Raw genomic sequence first — 18,692 nt, 5'->3', positions numbered from 1 at the left:
CAGGAAATGTTTACACAGCATAAACTCAAATCCAATGTATTATATTAATTTTGTCTGATTTCATGTCAAAAAATATTCTATTGTATTTATACAAAGCTACATTCACCCAACAAGTCCACATAAACATCTAATTTCGAGAAAAAAAACACAACTTGATCCACCACCCGTTGGTTATATGCCTCTGCTAGGTTTTACAACTGCTGGACGGTTAAAGTTAGTTGGTTAGGTGGGGGAAGTTTTTTTGTGGTAGTTTGATTCCTAGAAATCTTATAATCCAGGGATCAACATAAGGCCTAATGACCTTGACTTTGACCTCAAAAATCACATTTTTTCATCCTCAAGTCTGAGTGGACATATGTACAACAAAATCAAGAGGGATCTGGCAGCATACTGTAGATCTGAGACGCCCCTTCTCGCAGACAGTTATTGTCTGTTGCAAAAACTTTCTGAATAAAATCAGATGAAACTTTCAGTGAGGATTAGGATATGGGTTAAGGCAAGATTTGGGATTACGAAAATTAAATGATAACCTGCAAAACCTGATTACAAAACCATAAAGGCAAGTAAACAGTCTGCTACAGGAAAAAGCTCTCCATCTAATGTAGCAGACATAGCTTACAGTTTGTGAGCTGTGTAAGCTACATACATAACGGAGCTATGTAGCTTAAGTAGCTAACAAAGCTAACATAGCTCTTACTCTCACAAAGTTCATGAATATTCATAGCCTACCAAAAAAGCTACATACCTAACATTAGTTACACAAGTTACATAGCAACATTAACTACTTAGCTTACATAGCTAACATAGCTCCAAAGTTCACTAAGCTCACTGATATCTATAACCTGCCAACACAGCTACATAGCTAACATTAGCTACATCAGCTATGTAGCTACTTAGCAACATTAACTACTTAGCTTACATAGCTAACATAGCTCCAAAGCTCACTAAGCTCATGAATATCTATAGCCTACCAACAAAGCTACATAGCTTACATTAACTACATAAGTTACATGGCTACATATGCTACTTAGCTAACATAGCTTACATAGCTAACATAGCTCCAAAGCTCACTAAGCTCATGGATATCTATAGCCTACCAACAAAGCCACATAGCTAAAATTAGCTACATTAGCTGTGTAGCTACTTTAGCTACATTAGCTACTTAGCTTACATAGCTAACATAGCTCCAAAGCCATCTAAGATTATGGATATCTATAGTCTACCAATAAAGCTACATAGCTACATTAGCTACTTAGCTTATGTAGCTCCACTAGTTTCAGGTGTATCCGCTAAAGCTCACATTGCCAAAGCTTACTTAGCAACAATGTCATAACAGAGTAAAGTTAACCACAAATTCTATAGTTAAATATGTAGCTAGCGTAGCTATGTCAGCTTTAGCAAGAGCCAACAAAACAAAAGCAAGCCAACATTCGTATCTACTTCTAAAACAGGTCTATACATAATTTACCCCCGGATTAGACATCTTAGATCTTTTTCCTTTTGTATTTATGAAATGTTGAGGGTAACTCATAGTGAAGGTCTGTGAGAGGCGGCATCTGAGATCTATGGCCTGTAGCCAGACTGTCTTGTGTTGTTGAGATATCTCATTCTTGAGAAAAGGATAAACGTGATGACTATTGACCTTGACTTTTGGCCTATGACCTCCAAATTATAATCGAATCATCCTTGTGTCAGAGTAGACATTTTTGAACAGTCTGAAGAAATTCCCTCAAATTATTCTTGAGATTTTTTGTTCCAAGAATGACTCAGGTGGACAACCAATAAAACATAACAACTTCGACCTCTGCCATCACTAGTGTGGAAACTCTAAAAAGTGTATAAAATATTCTGCCATTACCAGTGAGGTAGTTTGAGTTGTTGATTGTTTTGCAATAAGATGTAGCATCTGAGGTGCAATGTCAGGTGAATTTGACTTAAAATAAGGGTTATGGGATATTTTAATTAGAAGAAGACATTTACATACTTGTCTGGATGCAAGTTTTTGTCTTTGATTCTAAAAGCCATAACATGACAAAAATCTCACCATAAGGTTGACAGAACCTCCAATTTTCTTGTTCTCCATCTCGTCTCCCTTCATGCAGTCCCTAAAGGAAAAGAAATATATTTTTCTCATGACTCAGCAGTGATTCAAACCATTAGTGCTAATGTTAGCATCTTAATCTCTGCATACCTGTAATCCAGTAGTCTCTCTACAAGTCTTGTGACTGATGTGACGAATGAGATCCCCGTCTCCCTCCAGGTCTCCTGCTCGATCTTCTCCAGCAGGCTATACAGAAAAAAACAGTTAGATGTTCTTACTAACTGGGCAGAGTGAGTGAATCTGAATCAAAAATAAGTCATCGTCTGAGCTGTGAGGGCATTACACCTTACCTTGGATAAGGACCAAACAGCTGAGTCCTGGATGACAACACAGAGAAGTATTTTAGGTAGGAACACAATGAAAGGAGCATTAGTCCGAGTATCACTTCACACACTCACTAAACAAGACTTTGCTGCTTACAGAAGACTGAAGAGCTCTCTGTGATTATCATCGCCTTTCCCATCTGACACCATGCTGTCCAGCTTATCCATCAGCTCTGCCTCCACCTACGCACAAACACATTCAGCCAAATTATTTGGGTATGACATGAGCCAGAAAGCTGTCCAAATTTTTCACAGCAACAGCTCCTGCATGCAGTTTGCAGTTCATTTTGTAATAATGTCACAATAACCTGTTTGAAGTTGCCGTTTTTCCTCTGCTCCCAATCCATCATGTCATGGAAAATGGGGATCATGATATTTCGAACCTCTGTCTGGGGCACCAGGGTGACACCGAGGAAGGGACCCATCATTCCTGGGATGAAGTGTGGCTTGTTGTCTCCTACATTTACATGATAAGGAATAAATGTGCCTTTATTTCTTACAAAAATCTAAAAAAGGTGTCCTAAAGACATGTTAGACAGTAGAAACAGTCCATTTGGCCAGTAAAAGCAGGCATAACGTTACCCAAACTCATGACAAACTGGCTTGAATCAGCTATGATTTATTCATCTCTAACAGATATCTCGATTAAAATGTAGCCAACAATCAAATATAGATTTTAAAAATACAATCTGACTTTAAAAACCAAGTCAAGTGTTGCATACAGACAAACAGACTCACAGCTTCTTCCCCAAAGCTATAGACAATTTTTTAAATCCATAACACCCATTCACTGACAGACAAAAAAGCATTTGCAATATTGACCTCACTGCTGTTAAATGCTCATTGTTTTGTTTACAAGACGTGAGCGTAGATTGTAGAGTGTAGATTAATGAGAATTACAATGCATTTTTCAACTGTAGCATCAGGCTGCAAAATAAGAAAATCAAAAAAGGGAAGGGGGTCTGAATTCTTTCTGAATGCACTGTTGATTAATTAGCTGTAGATAGATAGGATTAGATATAATATTTGAGATTGGTGTTTGAGTGAACATACTGTAAGAGCATGTGTATACTGTTTAGATTGGGGACTGTGTCTTGTATGTATTTTACTTTTTTTAACTTTTATTTGTAACTTTATTTGTATTGTGAGTACAGTTAATGTGATAAAATGAATGGACATATAAATGACATGAACATTTTTAAATGTCAATTAAACTTTTAGAAAAAAAAAATCCAATAAAATTTATGAAAATATCAAAGTAAATCCCTCAAAATTTAAAAGCAGATTCCATGCAAAATTTATTATCAAATTCCCATAAATGTACAAATAAATCTACCCAAAACCCAAGAAAAATTATGGAAAAATTCCAAACAAATAGCTCTAAACATTCAAACAAATTCCCTAAAATCTGTATGAATATTCGGGACAAATTTAGAGACAAATTATCCCAAAAAATGTCATAGCAGAATTATAAGTATGTTGTAAGAACACCAAAATTAAATTTCCTCATATGTACATGTAAGGTCTCAGGAGGATGTGAAAAAAGACCCCTTAAGACATTGTGTGACCTTAAATTTCAAAAGACTAATTAGGGCTTTTAAAGTATTTTCAAGGATCTGTCTGACTCTGTGTGTTTGTGTGTGATGTTTTTTGACATACCTAATTTCTGCCACATGCTGAAGAGTTCATAAGCCATCATCACTCTCATATCTCCATACCTGGAAGGAAAAGATTGCAAAGTAAAGCTTGTTAAATAATGAACGATTGTGTGTGAAAAAAAGAACACAAAAATCCTGAAGTTTCTTACTTATCCAAGGTTTTCTTTTTCTTGGCGGGGCCAATCGCCTCGAGCTGCAGACTGGGCTGGTTGATGTACAGGACTGTGAGACTGAAAAAGGAGTTCCACACCTACACACACCACAGATAAACACAAGATATATGCTGCATTAACTCAGAGATTTATTTTGAGAAGCTGTATAAGAGAAGCTAAGTTTGTTTCTCAGGTTAATGGTGAGCTGTGATTTCTTTCAGACTCGCACCTTAAAGTCAAAATCTGCCTCTGAGAAGTTCTTGTGCAGCGCCGGAGACAGGAACTGTGTTGTCACTACGATGATGCTGCAGAAAGCAAACATTACACTGTCAGCTTACCAAACGAGGTGGCTGCCAAAAATAGATAAAAAGATTTGCAACACAAGCGTCACCTTCAGAGCAGGATTATCTGGAGAGGGTCTGATCTAATGGTTGGCTGTATTCCCTTACCGTCTCCAGGACAAAGAATGCATGACAGAAATGTAAAAGCAGACTCACTGACTCGTTAGAAGCCTCATGACACTCCAGTCTCGGGGGAAGATAGTCAGTTTCATTAGATTGCGGAACACGCAGAAGATCTTCAACAGGAACTCCTGCCAAGGAATATATTAAGAAAGCGATGCAGTCAAGGTATGTTGTGAGCAGGGCTGCTGCAAAATGCTGCAATCATGCTCATCTCTGTGACTCAGAGTTCCCCACCTTCAGCTCCTCCTTGCTGTGGAAGTTGTTAAGTAGATGGTGAAAGTGGATCTCTGTCATCTGGCGCAGCAGAGAGAGAAGACAGGACACGTACTCCCCCTGCACAGGAGAAAATGACAGACAAAGGAAGACATGTTTCAAAGGTTAATCAACTCAAAATTTCCACTTAATCCTACCTGTTTTTAAATTTGTGTCAAAGTGGCGGTTGGAGATGAGGCTTACCGTTATCTCAGCGGTGCACTGTGGACAGCGCTGTCCTCTGGACGTTTCCACAGAGTGAGACTTGCTCATGATGGACAGCAGAGTTTGTAGCAGCACATCCAGAAGGCTCTCCACCATCATCTCCACTTCCTCCTGAACAGAAGACTCCTGACACAAAGAAAGCAATCAGTGAAACCAAGGAAATGCAGCAGCATCACAACCTTACATAAAAGCTTTTCCAAAGATTATTTTGTGTTGTTTTAACTACTGTAATTGGACTTCCTGTGATAAATGCATTCTAAGAGTTTGGCACAAAGACCTGTACCATTGAGCTCGTCTTAATTATGGAGAAGATGCTTCCTAGGATCCCAGAGCAGATGAGCAGCTCCCTCTGCTGGCGTAGATGCAGGTGGATGTGATGCAGAACAACCGGCAGAAGAATACTACGAGACTCTGTGGGAAGAGACGAGTGAGAATGAAACATCTGCCTTGAAATGTGTAATTGTTTTGAAATCTTCAGTGAAAAAATAAAACTTCTGTCTCACCAGGAAAGAAGAAGAGGCGGCTCTCGACTGTTCGAGCAATAGACTGCAGTTTGACTACATCCATGGACTGGCCGATATCCACAGTGCTGGGCATGCTCCCTAGGGTGCCCCTGACATATTCAGCTACCTCCTGAACAGTGAACATCTGCAGCAGCTCATCAAAGATATCAGGGAAGCTGTTCAACAGTGCCGCCTGCGGGGAGGGACAAAGGACACAGTTTGTAGTGCAGATGATCATGTCTTAGAGAGGCTACAATTACATTACAAAAAGGGAACAATTAAATTACTGCTCACTACGGGCAGAAACATAGATTTAACTGATATTCATCCTTTTTTCATCTGCAACCCCAGTTTCTCCTGTTAAGCCTTAAGTAATCACACATCTGAAGCACTACCTGCATATCAGTTACTCAACAGCACATCTTGCTGTTTGAGCAGCCTGGTGGACACACAGATTCTGCTGCATTGTGGAACCAACACAAGGGGGCACTGTGACTTACGGTGATGGATGAGAGGCCCAAAGACAGGCATGCAGTTGATCACACACCTAAACTGTCCAACAGCAATGAGGCAATATTGGGAATGAGGGTTTGAAGCATCAGTTAAGATTGGACAAATGAGAGGTGACAAAAGAGAAGAATGAAACAAGAAAAAAAAAAGTAAATTAATAAGTAAATCATGATTGAAAACTTAGAAGATGAAAAAAGTGGAAAAAAAGATAAAATGAGACATAGTGTACATCTGTGAACATGTTTGACATTAAGTGTGGACTCTCTGACCTGTGTGAACACCAGGTTCTCCGAGCTGCGGCTGTCTAGGCTCAGGACGAAGCGGATTGACTGGAAGAGTTCTTGGATGCTCGCTCTGAATTGCTCCTCCTCCATCCCGCAGGTGGCTCTCGAGTACAGGATACGGGATTGGACGATGAACTTGAACAGGTACTCTAATGCCTAGAGTGGTAGAGACAGAGAGATAACACAATCAGATTATTCATGAATACGAGACCTACTACCATATCTATGCTGATAACTCTGAATTCTATGTCCCACTACAGTCCAGTACAAATGCGTGGTCTAACAGCGGTCTCACATATTGTCTTGTTTTTTCTTCTTTGTTGAAAAATGTAACTGAATTGTATTTCTTTTTACCTTTGTTGGAGAAAACGACAAATGTAACTTCTGTTATTTAAAAACTTGATGGTCAATATCAAGGTGTCAAGACGGTGCTGAGGCTGTATTACAGATAATACATTTAAACTTTAGTAGTAAATAAAAACATGACATAAACTTAAAGATGCATTAAAATGAAATATCTGTGTTTCCTGGTAAACTGTCCTTAGAACTGTTATTATTTGTTCTTTTCTGGTGAATGCAGGATGTAGTCAGGGAGAGAGGACAGCTCAGTTTGTTCGGGAGGCAGAGAAATGTAAAGGGGGCAGATTTTTAGGGAGGCATCATCCAGGCCAGTTAAAGGGTGCTAAGGACTGGGAGATGCAGGTAGATTGAGGTCTGGCATAGTGCTATGGTCTGCCGGTCAGTGTATAGTTCATTTCATAGAATTGACAGCTCCCTGGGAGGATTCTGTGGAGGATGCTTATGAAAAAAAGCTTAGATATGCAGATTTAGCAGCTGAAGTTGAACAGTGAGGATAGAAAGTTAAGGTGTGTCCAGTAGAAGTGGGGTGTAGAGTGTTTGTAGCAAAGTCACCAGTCTCATTACTTGCTGGGAGTGCAGGGACAGAATTTGCGCAAGACAGTTAAGGGTATGTCAGATGAAGCAGTTCAGACAAGTCACTGGATTTGGATAAGGAGGAATAATGCTGGCTAGGGGCTGAATAATGGGTGATAGTCGTAATTATGAGTTGTGCTGAGGTAGGTAAAAGGGGGAGGTAGAGCATCAGCCTAATCTGGCGGGGAGGAGTGCTAGCCCCAGTCAGGGCACTTCACCCTAGCTCTGCCTTTCCATTGAAGGTGGCAATGCTGTTCAGGCTGTGATGGCCATGTGGTAGGGTAGGTAAAAAACAGAAGGACTCATTGTTGGCATTGTGGGCAGTGAGAGCTGGTATGGAGGGGGTTGGCTCTGGGATGCTGGAGATCACAGGACAAGACCTTCAAAGTGGTCACAGAGCCGACAGCTCATCTCTTTGACCTGCTGAGACTCTAGATTGTCTGCTTTCAGCAATTTGATTCAAGATGTTAAAAATCTTTCTCTGAATGACAAGTAGATTTTATCAGAGTGAAGTTAATCTGGTTGTAAGCATGGTTGTAAGCTTTCCTGGCCATAGGCCCTGTTCACATTTGCACAAAAATTCTGAAAATGTAGTGCGTTTTTATAGTTGAGCTACATGTGACAAATCAAACAGCTGAGCTTTTCATCCTGACTTTACCCTAAAAATTCCCCGCCATCCCTCTTTCCCTAGTATTTTCTTCTTCCTCACACCTTCACTGACTGACAGGCGAACTATTGGAAAACTTCCTGCTGTGAGGGACAAGTGTGAACAAGCATGTCAGGTAAACTTCCTTGGTAAGCTACCCAGAAGAAAATTTCAAGGGTGCATGTGTAAAAAGGGCTGCACTTACATCATCTTGCTTGATAGACATCATTAGTCGAAACACTGCCCTAGGCCCTTTTCACACTTGTACAAAACTCCTAAAAATGTCCTGGGTGTACTACATGTGTAAATGCAAATCAAAGTTTACCAGCTTGTTTTACCAGGAAATTTCCCTGTTAACCCCCTAGTATTTTCCCCCTCTTCCTCAAAAGGCTTTAGTCTGAAAGACGGACAGACAGACTATCATCCCTTCATCCAACTCGTGAAATTATAAATGGTGTTTTGTCTTAGTTAGTTCTGTTATCAGTCTATGTTAACAATGAGGCCAGACACCTCAGAGTGGTTTTCCATTTAAGATTTACCTCTCCTGTTGATCATGGGAGTGTGTCGTGAGTGTAGGCTCATGCAAACGATAATTTGTCTGAATAATCCTCAAGTATTTGGTATCAATATGATTATTTTACAATTCCAAATGGCGTTGTATTCTCTCAGGCCCAGAATCGTAAATATCAAAAACATCTGATATTTGCAATTCTAGGTCGTAATACTTCTGATGAATACTCACAACAACAGATGAGAGTGAGCAGACCAGGGAATATCGCCACTGCTAACAAACAACTCTACCTTCATTCCAGGGTTAGGGTTCAAACTGTCCTTATGCCTTTGGCCTCTCTGTTTTTGAAATTGTTAAAGATTTGAAAATTGTCTAGTGTGTAGGCAGTCTAAGTCTCTCTTTTAAGAAGCAGGTGTCAAAAGTTGAGCTGTCTTGTTTTATGTTCTCCGTTTAAATTCTATGGCTAGACCCTCTCTCTCCTTTTAGGATTCTGAAAAGGTTATTCATGCTTTAATAACCTGAAGACGTTTTCTGGCAGTCATAAGGGAAACATTTGCCAGCTACAGTTCGTCTGAAAAGCTGCTGCATGGCTTTCAACTCTGAGCTTACAACTCCAACCCTTGCTGAACTTCACTGGTAACCAATTACTTTAAGCAATGATTTTAAGATTAAGTTGCTTGTTTTTAAAAACTTACATACTGAGACACTTTCTTAGATTTGTGATATTTCAACTTTTATGCATCTCACTACTTTTTGAGATCCTCTTGCAGGGACTTTTTTACCACCCCTGAATCTCTGCTTGTGACTAAAGATGATCCGGCATTTGCAGTTCTGACCCCTCCTCATTGAGATTAGCTAAGTCTGTTTCCTCTATTAAAAGTTACTGAAAACTTTCCTCTTCTTTTTGTACTAATTATTAGTCAGTGTGCTGCAGCTTCTAACCTTGCTTTTGAAAGGTACGTTATAAACAAAGTTATCATCATTATGATACACTCAGCTAAGGAACACTGTGTTACTGTATGGACTGTTGGTTCCTTAAGAAATAAAGCTGAGAACTAAATGGATTTGTGGTCCATCATGCAAAAGAAAATCAATATTTAAAAGACTGTCTCAGATTTCAGCACCTATACCAGGAAACCACTCCACACAAGTTCAGCGAAAGAAGAAATTTAAAGACCTGATTCTATGTATGTCAATATCTGAAGATATTTCTGATCACTTCCTCTCAGTCTGGCACCATGTCACTTTCATCAGCTCTTCTGCTTGACCACTTCCTCAAGTCTTACTCATTAATTCCAATAGAAAGAGCCAGGACAGATATGAGATGTAATCTCTGTGATACTCTACCCTCATGGCTTCCTGGATGTGGTCTTGTCGTACCACCTCAGCCGAGCGGTCCATGTACCACTTCAGACATCGAATCAGCTCTCTGCAAGTTTGACATTACAAGAATCAATATCAAAAGTAACCTCAGAGGTATGAAATTCAGATTTTAAATGTTGTCTTTGGATATTCTCATTATTAAATGTGATGTACTTATAAGCCAAAGCTCCAGCAAAGTGGTTCTGTATGTAGGAGTCCATGACGGGTCTGAAGTGGTAGAAACGGCTGTCCCTGAGCAGGTTAATGATGAACACCTGAACGCACACAAACACATGTATAAATAAAAGATATGCACATACAGTAGTGTTTACTGTAGCTGTGCCCATTTAATATTCCTACCAGTGACTGGAAAACCAGTGGCCCATATTTATCTGTGTTGTCATCTAAAAGACAGAAAAGCGTATCCAGGACGTCTCGCAGGAACTGAAGGGACAAGAAAGAAACATCACATTAAAGCCTTCCTGGATATTAAAATAGAAACAAAGGATAGCCCCTTCATCCAAAATCAACAAGATTTAATGCTGAACTGTGACTTCTGGGTAGTATCTTATAGTTGAAACAATATCTGCGTTGGATAAATGATATGGTGTCAGTGACCTTGACAATCTCCTCTCCGCTAATTTGACGTAATCGACCGAGGATGTCCAATACCCTGTCTGGATGGGCCTTCCAGTTCAGGAGAGCCAAAAGGTCCACTGAAAGCAGAATGACAGCATCTTACAGAGTGGAACAAAAGGAGAAGAAGTATGAAGATGATGATGTGAGGTGATGTTTTTTTTTACCATTTTGTGTAAGCTTGGTGGAGCAAAGTATCGTGGAGACCCAGAAAGTTTCTTTGGGGCTTCTCTGGAAGGGCAGGTTGGCCGGCAGGTTGGGGCAGCTGTTGAAGTCCTCTTTACAGCAGGGCAGACTCAGATACAGGCCCTGGTTACTAAAGGTGGCGTTTTCATCACACTGCAAGATGAAGAAGAAAGAGAAGGGGAGGATTTATCAAGGGATTTTGGCCTAGGAACAATGGCACTGCTATCATTCTCATGGGACTGATGGTTGCGTTCTCGTCAGTAACCGATCTGATTACAACTGCTCTCACATCAGTGACCTTCCTGTGTGCACTGAAATGTTTCATTATCTCTTCATGTATTAGTAAATTAGTAAAGGAGTGCTCTCATGGTTGAGTATGCTGACCACCGACTTCAGGTATCGCACTGCTTTAGCATGCTAGCCCACAAGATGTTGTAAGCTAATGCTAATGCTACACCAGTGAGCAAAGATTGTAAAGCTGTAGGGGGGACTGTGGCTCAGTTGATCACCTCTCAATTTGAAGGGTTCATCCTTAGGCAAGAATTGCTCCCTCTACCCTGTCAGCATCATGAATAAATATGTACAGTATGACTGGTATTGTTATTACTGATGGACACTCCCCATAGCTCTGCCATTAGAATGTGAATGTGGTGTGAAAAGGTAAATGTGGCCTGTCATGCAAAAGGACTTTGAGTAATCAGAAGACTAGAAAAGTGCCAAACAAGCTCAATCCATAAGCATGCTAACAAAAAGCTGAGATGGACAGAGATGCATTGCAAGCTTACTAAGAAAATGGTGCCTTGTTCACCAGGAATAAGTATGCATTGCTATGTAAACATTGACAGTGATGTTTTTGACATGTAAAATGTAAATTAAGTTTCTACTCTGTAACATTAAGCATTAAAAGTTACATCAGAAAGAGCACGGATTTATGTAGGCCATTAAAAACTTCAGTTTAATTCAGCCTGATGCACAACCAGTTAGAAACTCCTTATAAGAAGCCAGATCCACTATCACTTATTTCATCTTAGTCAGGTTGAGAACCATCACCAGCTCAATGTGACAGAGATGAAAGAGAAGATTGAAGATCTGAAGAGGGCAAAGGCACTGGTGACCCCTGTCTTTATCCAGGAGGTCAGTGTGGACTCTGTGGAGGACTACAAGTCAAAGAACACAGAGGGCTGTCTTTAAGATGGCTGGAGCCACCTCTACTTCCTGAGAGTGTGGTCCTTCAGCATGAGCAGGATGACACTGAGGATGTTCTTTGAGTCTTGGGCAGCAAGCTGCGAGTATCAAACACCAATAGACTAAACAAGATAATACGCAAAACCAGCGATTGCAGGGGTTGAGCTAGATTCTATGATGGCAGGAAACATGGGGAGAGAGAGTGGGGGAAGACAGAACAGTGCCAGGATCAGGAACTGGGAGGACTGCAGTCTCTACACATGGGTGCCTGCTCCAACAACCGAGCCAAACCAGCCCTCATATTTCTTTTTATTACATACACTGAACATATTCAGCATATAACTGACTTTTACAATATCCTCCCTACATCTTATACATTAAGGCTTATGTCTTTGTGTTCATATTTTTTTGCAACTTTAAGGTATAGTATGAAAAAATGGTTGTATAAATGGCATTTAACTGTCAGTTCTAGATTGTGATGCCCACTTCTGGTGGAATTAAAAGAAAAATGCAAATCTGTGATTTGATCCCTTCTATGGTGCTCTAGAAACAGATTAAATATGGTTATTCTAGGTCAGGGCACAAAGGTATAATTTATTTTGAAAGGGCATTTGACCATATGGAAATCAAGAAAACGGCCATCTTCACTTGCTTTTCATTTCTGTTTCTGTTCATATGTTTTGTAAGAGAGGAGAAAGTTGATGGGCCATGTCCCAACAGGAGACATTCCAGTGACACAAAACATCCCCCCACTGCTCAACCACTTCAGTGTATTCAACCTTTAACTAAAGAACCGAAGACACAAAATTAAATGCTTAAAAAGCCTGTCTCTGATTTGTGCATACAGTCATAACATCATCCTGACACAACATGTTTATATTCAACACTTATCTTGCAGCACGTATTGTTTCTTTGTTGATAAAATGCACAATGCATCTAAAATGTGTGTAAAAAGTGCTCATACCTTGTAAACATACAGCTCATGACTCTCATCTGACAGTGTTGTCCCATCTTCTCTCATCAGAGGAGTGAAGGCAAAGCCAAACAGTTTTTTCTCTCCTTTGTCTTTAGCTGAAAAAAAGCACATCATGCATCATCAAACTGTATCCACACAGCACAAATTCAGACTGTGATCCAAATGCGTCCTAATAAACTCATCCACTGAGGGATGACTGTCCCTGGGGTGCATGACTGACTCACTGGAGCAGTGTCTGAACTCGAAGCGTAGGTGAGACCCCCTGAAACGATCTATGGGAATGGGCAGCTTGACCATCTCGCTCCAGCGAGGGCTGTTGTTGTGGTAAAGGACAAAGGAACGATATTCACTAGTGTTGGGCTCGCCACTGCCCAAACTGATACAGTCCTGGGAAAAGAAGCAACATGGCAGATTAGTTTTAGTGACCTACACTTTTCATAATGTATCATATTAAAGTGTGGATGTAATGGGTCACAGATGCAGTTATCATGACCCAGATTTTAATAACTTGCTACACAATAACTCGTGTGCATATGTGTCATACTTTGAGTGTGTCCCCGTCGGCGTAGAGTACATAGAGCGTGACTTCAATGTTCTTCTGGACGCTCTTGCCGCCTCTTTCAAACTCCCCTCTCTCCAGGGTCAGATAGAGGTCATTGCGTGTGTCACCTATGAAAATATTTGGAGAAACTTCAGTTAAATGGAAAAAATCCATAACTATGTTTAAAAGCAAATTTCTTGATGAATACAAAAAACCCATTCAGTGTATTCAGGTAGTACCTCCTTCATTGACCTCATTTGTTGCTAGAGGTTTAATAGTCTGTCTGTCCGTCTGCCTGCCTGTCTGCCTACCTGTCTGTCTGTCTGCCTGCCTGTCTGTCCGTCTGCCTGCCTGTCTGCCTACCTGTCTGTCTGTCTGCCTGCCTGTCTGCCTACCTGTCTGTCCGTCTGCCTGCCTGTCTGCCTACCTGTCTGTCTGTCTGTCTGCCTGTCTGTCTGTCTGCCTGCCTGACTGTCTGTCTGTCCATCTGGGCCATTCTTGTGAATGCAATAAACCATGACCACTAAGGGATTTTCTTCAGACTTTTCAAGAATGTAAAACTTTGACTGAAGGATAAACTGAATACACTTCAGAGGTACAATGTCAAGGTCACTGTGACCTCAAATCTTGATAGTGCAATGTTTCAAGAATGCATTGGGGGATATTTTGTTAAATTTGGCACAACTCTGCATTTAAAGTTTTGGATAACGGTTTCCACCCAGAAATGATTTTTCCTTTGTCCATGGCATTGTGTTATCTTATGTGACCCTCTGACTGGATGATGACCTGAGGCTTGTGCCATGGGGTTGGAAATAATGTTGATAAAGTGATGAGATTTACACTGGGGAGTCCGTGCATTGTGTTGTATTTCCAAACTGGATGCTTTGTACATCCTTGTTCCTGTTTGGGTCGATCTGCTACATGGGGACTGGATGGACACGTTTCGACAGTGGCCTCTGATGAGAATAGACCTGGCAGGTATCTCGAGCTGGGTGGTGCACACCGGAGACAGACCAGGGCACCTGTCGTGGATTTGTGAAGATTACCTAGAAAAGGAGTGTTTTGCGTGCAGACCTCTGAGCAGATGGATTATCTGCACCTTGAGAGCGAGTGTGCCCTTAAATGAAATTCTCAAGAAATTTGGGGTTAAAGCCCCTTAAGCTGAACAGATAGGCAGTTGGAGGTGTGACAGCAATAGCTGTAGGCATTATGTGTTCAGGTTATCTGAACATCTATATGTCTGTCTGTGACATTCTTGTGAATGTAATAAACCAAAACCACTTTGAGGGATTTTCTTCAAGCTCTTCATGAATGTCAACTTTGACTAAATACTAATTTAAGTACACTTCGAAGGTAAAGCGTCAAGGTCACTGTGACCTCAAATCTTGTGCTAAATTTCAAGAATGCATTGAGAGACATTTACTCAAATTTGGCACAATCAGGTTTCCTTCTTAAAAATGATTCTATTTAACCCTTTAGCTTGCATTGTAACCACGTGGTTGACCTTTTTTTTTGCTGCCATATTGCTGTATTAAAAACTCTGAAAACAGATCTTTGGCTGTTTTTCCCCATTAACCTCACTGAATAGTGTACGCAACATCGACTATATCCACTGGGCAGCGCTGTTGTACATAAATATCGTCTGAAAACTGGAAAAACAGCGAAGTATCTCAGTGCTGCAACGCTTCTTGGAAATCTCACCGAGTAAAATGAAACGTCCAGGTACGAAAAAATCTTTTCACATATCATTTCTAGACCATATAACAATCATATCTGAGTTAAAGGAAATAAATTTGAAAATAAAATATACATCTGGGATTCCTCAGAAAACTGGGTCAACCTCTCAGTTGAGTTGCCAGTTTGTGGAAACAAATTTTGCTACATGTAAAATTTGTAAAGGGATGTATTATTGTTGTATTTGCTGCAGAAATGTTATAGTAACCATAATGTTTGTTTCTTGTTATCTTTTAGGCGTAATGGACAACAACAAGCAGCGTTTTGTTGCATACCACTTGAAGTGAATGCAGTGAATTCAGGTGTTTGATAGGGTCATAGTGTCGCAATCTGTGGTCCATTGAGCAGGTTCGACAAGTGTGATGTGGAAATATGAAGCCTGTTTAGATCGCTGTTCATAAATGTTCAAGGAATTTCTGTTTACAGTTAATAATTCAGTATTGTGTGTGGTATTTGGTTTGAATGAAATTACACTGTTGGTTTAACAAGTATTTACAGATAAGTCAAGAAATATATTTGTGAAACAAATCAAAGGTTATTTAAACAAATTCTACTCTCTGTGATGATTTTATAATATCTGTGAATATCATCCTTCATTGCCATTTGTACTAACAAGTTTGTAAAGTTTGAGAACAGACCTATGCCAGTTCAGGTTTTTTCCTTGTCCAATGTCAATCTTCAGACTTGAAAGTGAAATTAAAGTATTCAAGTTTGTTCTTTGTTCATCCTTATACATTAAATTGTGTTTAAAGGACTGAAGTTTAAGGTCTGAAATACATATATGAGTATCGGTATAGATATCAATAGATATCAGTATCTGCTAAAATGGATCTGTAATCAAGTATATCAGATATTGGCAAAAAAAAAATCTGATATCGTGGATGCCAGAATATAATGTTGATATGGTGATGAGATTTACAGTCAGAAGTCTGTGCGTCGTGTTGTATTTCCAAACTGTCCTGATGCTTTGTACATCCTTGTTCCTGTTTAGGTCGATCTGCTCCATGGGGACTGACATGTTTCGACAGTGGCCTCTGATGAAAATAGACCTGGCAGGTATCTCAAGCCAAGCAGTGCACACCGGAGACAGACCAGGGCACCTGTTGTGGATTTGTTAAGATTAACTAGAAAGGGAGTGAATGCTCCAGAGTGTGTCTTACGTGCACCCTGAAAACTCCAGATACAACAGGTAAAAACTCCTCTTGTTGGTTACTGGAGATGATAACCATAGCTAGAGGCAATATGTGGTCAGGTTATCTAAACATCTGCATGTTTGTCTGTCTGGGCCTTTCATTTGAATGCAATCTCTAAGACTACTCTGAGGGAGTTTCTTTGAATTTTTAAGAATGTGCACTCTGTCTGCAGGACAACCTGAATACATTTTGAAGGTACTATGTCAAGGTCACTGTGACCTCAAATCTTGTGAGTGCAATATTTCAAGAACATCAAATTTGGCACAACTCTACATTTAAAGCTGTGGATAAAATGATTCAGTATAGAAGGTTAAAGGTCACTGCAGTGTTACACAATGTGAGGTCATGGAGGCGTGTAACCCCAGGAATTGGTTCTATTTTATGAATTGCAATACCTTAAGCTTCCACTAAGAGAACTTTTCTACACTCTGTTGCTTTTTTTAAGGATAATGCCATTTTCTCCAAGTCTCTGAATCCTCTGCATAACTCTCTGCAGCAAAGCTACACTGTAGGTGATGTAAGAGCAAGACTCAAACTAAAAGAGAAATGCATGGGAAAAAAGTGATTCCTCTAATTCTGCAGCTCATTTTTAATCTTACTTAAAAAAAAGTTACAGAATCTGCACTCTTTTTAGCTTGCGTGAGCTAGGACATTGTGTTAAATCAATGCCCCGCTGCACTTTCTTAACCTCTCTGGAGGTTGAATGTTACCCACCACAGCAGGACAAGTGCATCTCAGAAATTTCCAGACTATGACAACGACAATGTCTCCTGCCGCTGTGATGTAAATAAGTTATAAAGTACATGTCAGCCTCTGTTGCACAGATGAACTTAGCGGTCAACATAAATTAAGCTGCTGAACAGACTTAAGATGTGCACCACATGACATTGTTCTAGTCAATGAAAAATGACCCCGCTGGGTTGTGATACACTGTAGCTCATGACTGCCTCAGCACCTTTTGTGAGGTCAGTGTTTAATGAAATAAATATCAGCTGCAACAGTGGAGGAAGATATTGCAGTTATTTATAAAATCAGATTATAGTTATTTATATCTAAGTCATTTCCTTGGGGACGGATGAGTCACAAGGGTTGATATTGGGAGGTATTTCAGGCTAACTGGAAAGGAGCTGGAGTGGAGAGAAAAAAGAAAGGAAAGATAAGAGAGGAGGAGAAAGGAGAGAGGAGAGGAGGGGAGGAGAGGAGGAGGCCAGGAATAAAGAGAAAAGAGGATCTTACAATCTCAGTAGACAAAAAGCAAAGCAACTTTATCTGATGAAATATACCGAAATAAACACACACCTCTCCCTCTCTATCTCTCTTTGAGATATCTTTGAAGACCTCTGCTCTTCATCATTTGCTCAGCACCTGACCTAAATGCAGATCTCACACAAATAGAGAGTGACGGACTGAGACTCTCCAAAACAGCAGTTTTTAAAGAACTGCTCAGATCCTTCACCCAAGTTAAAGTTACAAAATAGTAATTCATGAATACTTGCTTCAGATAATGCTGCTTTGGGAGTGTTGATAGTCAGTAGTCATTTTTATCAGATGAGATGCCTTTTCTAAAAATCTTATTCTAGGGTTGTAGCTGCCTGAATGTTTATAGTTGAGTACTTCATACACAGTTAGATGGTGAGTTCACTGTTTCCAATCTGGAGACTGGGCTTCATCATGCAAGCTTTAAGGACAGTCAGGAAGGAAGAAAAATGAACAAATTTAAGCTTATTTCTATGATCTTTATATGCATTTTCCATTTATATTTCCTGTCTTGCATTTCTGGTCTTCAAACTGTTACTTTAGGCACACTCACACTACAGGCATCCCCCCATCTCCCCCCACTGGCTTGCACATTGCTCCAGACCCAGCCTGACCTGAGCATGGTTACAACTTGAAAATATATCATCACATTATAATACAACACATGCATGGCTCTGTTTATAAGAAGCACAGTCCCAGACTGTAACACAACTGAACAAATCAGTGAGCATGACTGCAACTTCAGTCTCTTTGTGGATTATTTTGAATCATTTGGTTGGATAAAGGTTTCTCTGTTATGCACGGCACAGCCTTCATTTGCAATTATATGTCATATTCATGTTAAGGGCCCATGCCTGTGTGCTTGCAGGAGAAACGATACCATGCTGAAGCCCACTTCTTCCAACCACGCAAAGGCCAAGGAAGTGTACCATGCTTAAGCACAGCACAGAGCATTCACAGACTGTATTTTGAGGACAAATGTGCTTGGGCACAGTAGAAATTGCCTTGTGTGACCCACAAATTCCATATTCTCTGCCTGCACTGCATCCAGGGTGCACAG

General features: G+C 40.2%; 1 protein-coding gene across 2 annotated transcripts in view; it reads right to left on the bottom strand.

Annotated features, from left to right (window-relative positions):
* LOC121516965 (dedicator of cytokinesis protein 3-like) overlaps positions 1-18,692 on the bottom strand; it is a 92,742-nt gene that overhangs the window by 27,025 nt on the left and 47,025 nt on the right. For both annotated transcript variants that reach the window (XM_041798427.1, XM_041798428.1), the window contains exons 15-36: positions 13,452-13,576; positions 13,132-13,294; positions 12,896-13,002; positions 10,728-10,899; positions 10,543-10,640; positions 10,285-10,368; positions 10,099-10,199; positions 9,910-9,991; positions 6,458-6,628; positions 5,679-5,871; positions 5,459-5,586; positions 5,155-5,301; positions 4,933-5,031; positions 4,732-4,826; positions 4,464-4,539; positions 4,232-4,332; positions 4,084-4,142; positions 2,733-2,881; positions 2,522-2,607; positions 2,392-2,418; positions 2,192-2,287; positions 2,045-2,105 (exon numbers count right to left, since the gene is read on the bottom strand). In XM_041798427.1, the coding sequence (XP_041654361.1) occupies positions 2,045-2,105; positions 2,192-2,287; positions 2,392-2,418; positions 2,522-2,607; positions 2,733-2,881; positions 4,084-4,142; positions 4,232-4,332; positions 4,464-4,539; positions 4,732-4,826; positions 4,933-5,031; positions 5,155-5,301; positions 5,459-5,586; positions 5,679-5,871; positions 6,458-6,628; positions 9,910-9,991; positions 10,099-10,199; positions 10,285-10,368; positions 10,543-10,640; positions 10,728-10,899; positions 12,896-13,002; positions 13,132-13,294; positions 13,452-13,576 (2,420 nt within the window). The remainder of the gene's footprint in view (positions 1-2,044; positions 2,106-2,191; positions 2,288-2,391; positions 2,419-2,521; positions 2,608-2,732; positions 2,882-4,083; positions 4,143-4,231; positions 4,333-4,463; positions 4,540-4,731; positions 4,827-4,932; positions 5,032-5,154; positions 5,302-5,458; positions 5,587-5,678; positions 5,872-6,457; positions 6,629-9,909; positions 9,992-10,098; positions 10,200-10,284; positions 10,369-10,542; positions 10,641-10,727; positions 10,900-12,895; positions 13,003-13,131; positions 13,295-13,451; positions 13,577-18,692) is intronic.

The sequence above is a fragment of the Cheilinus undulatus genome, linkage group 11 (genome assembly GCF_018320785.1).
Source record: "Cheilinus undulatus linkage group 11, ASM1832078v1, whole genome shotgun sequence".
Classification (NCBI taxonomy): Eukaryota; Metazoa; Chordata; class Actinopteri; order Labriformes; family Labridae; genus Cheilinus; species Cheilinus undulatus.
The sequence above is the reverse complement of the archived record's forward strand: the minus strand, read 5'-3'. Positions and strand labels throughout refer to the sequence as shown.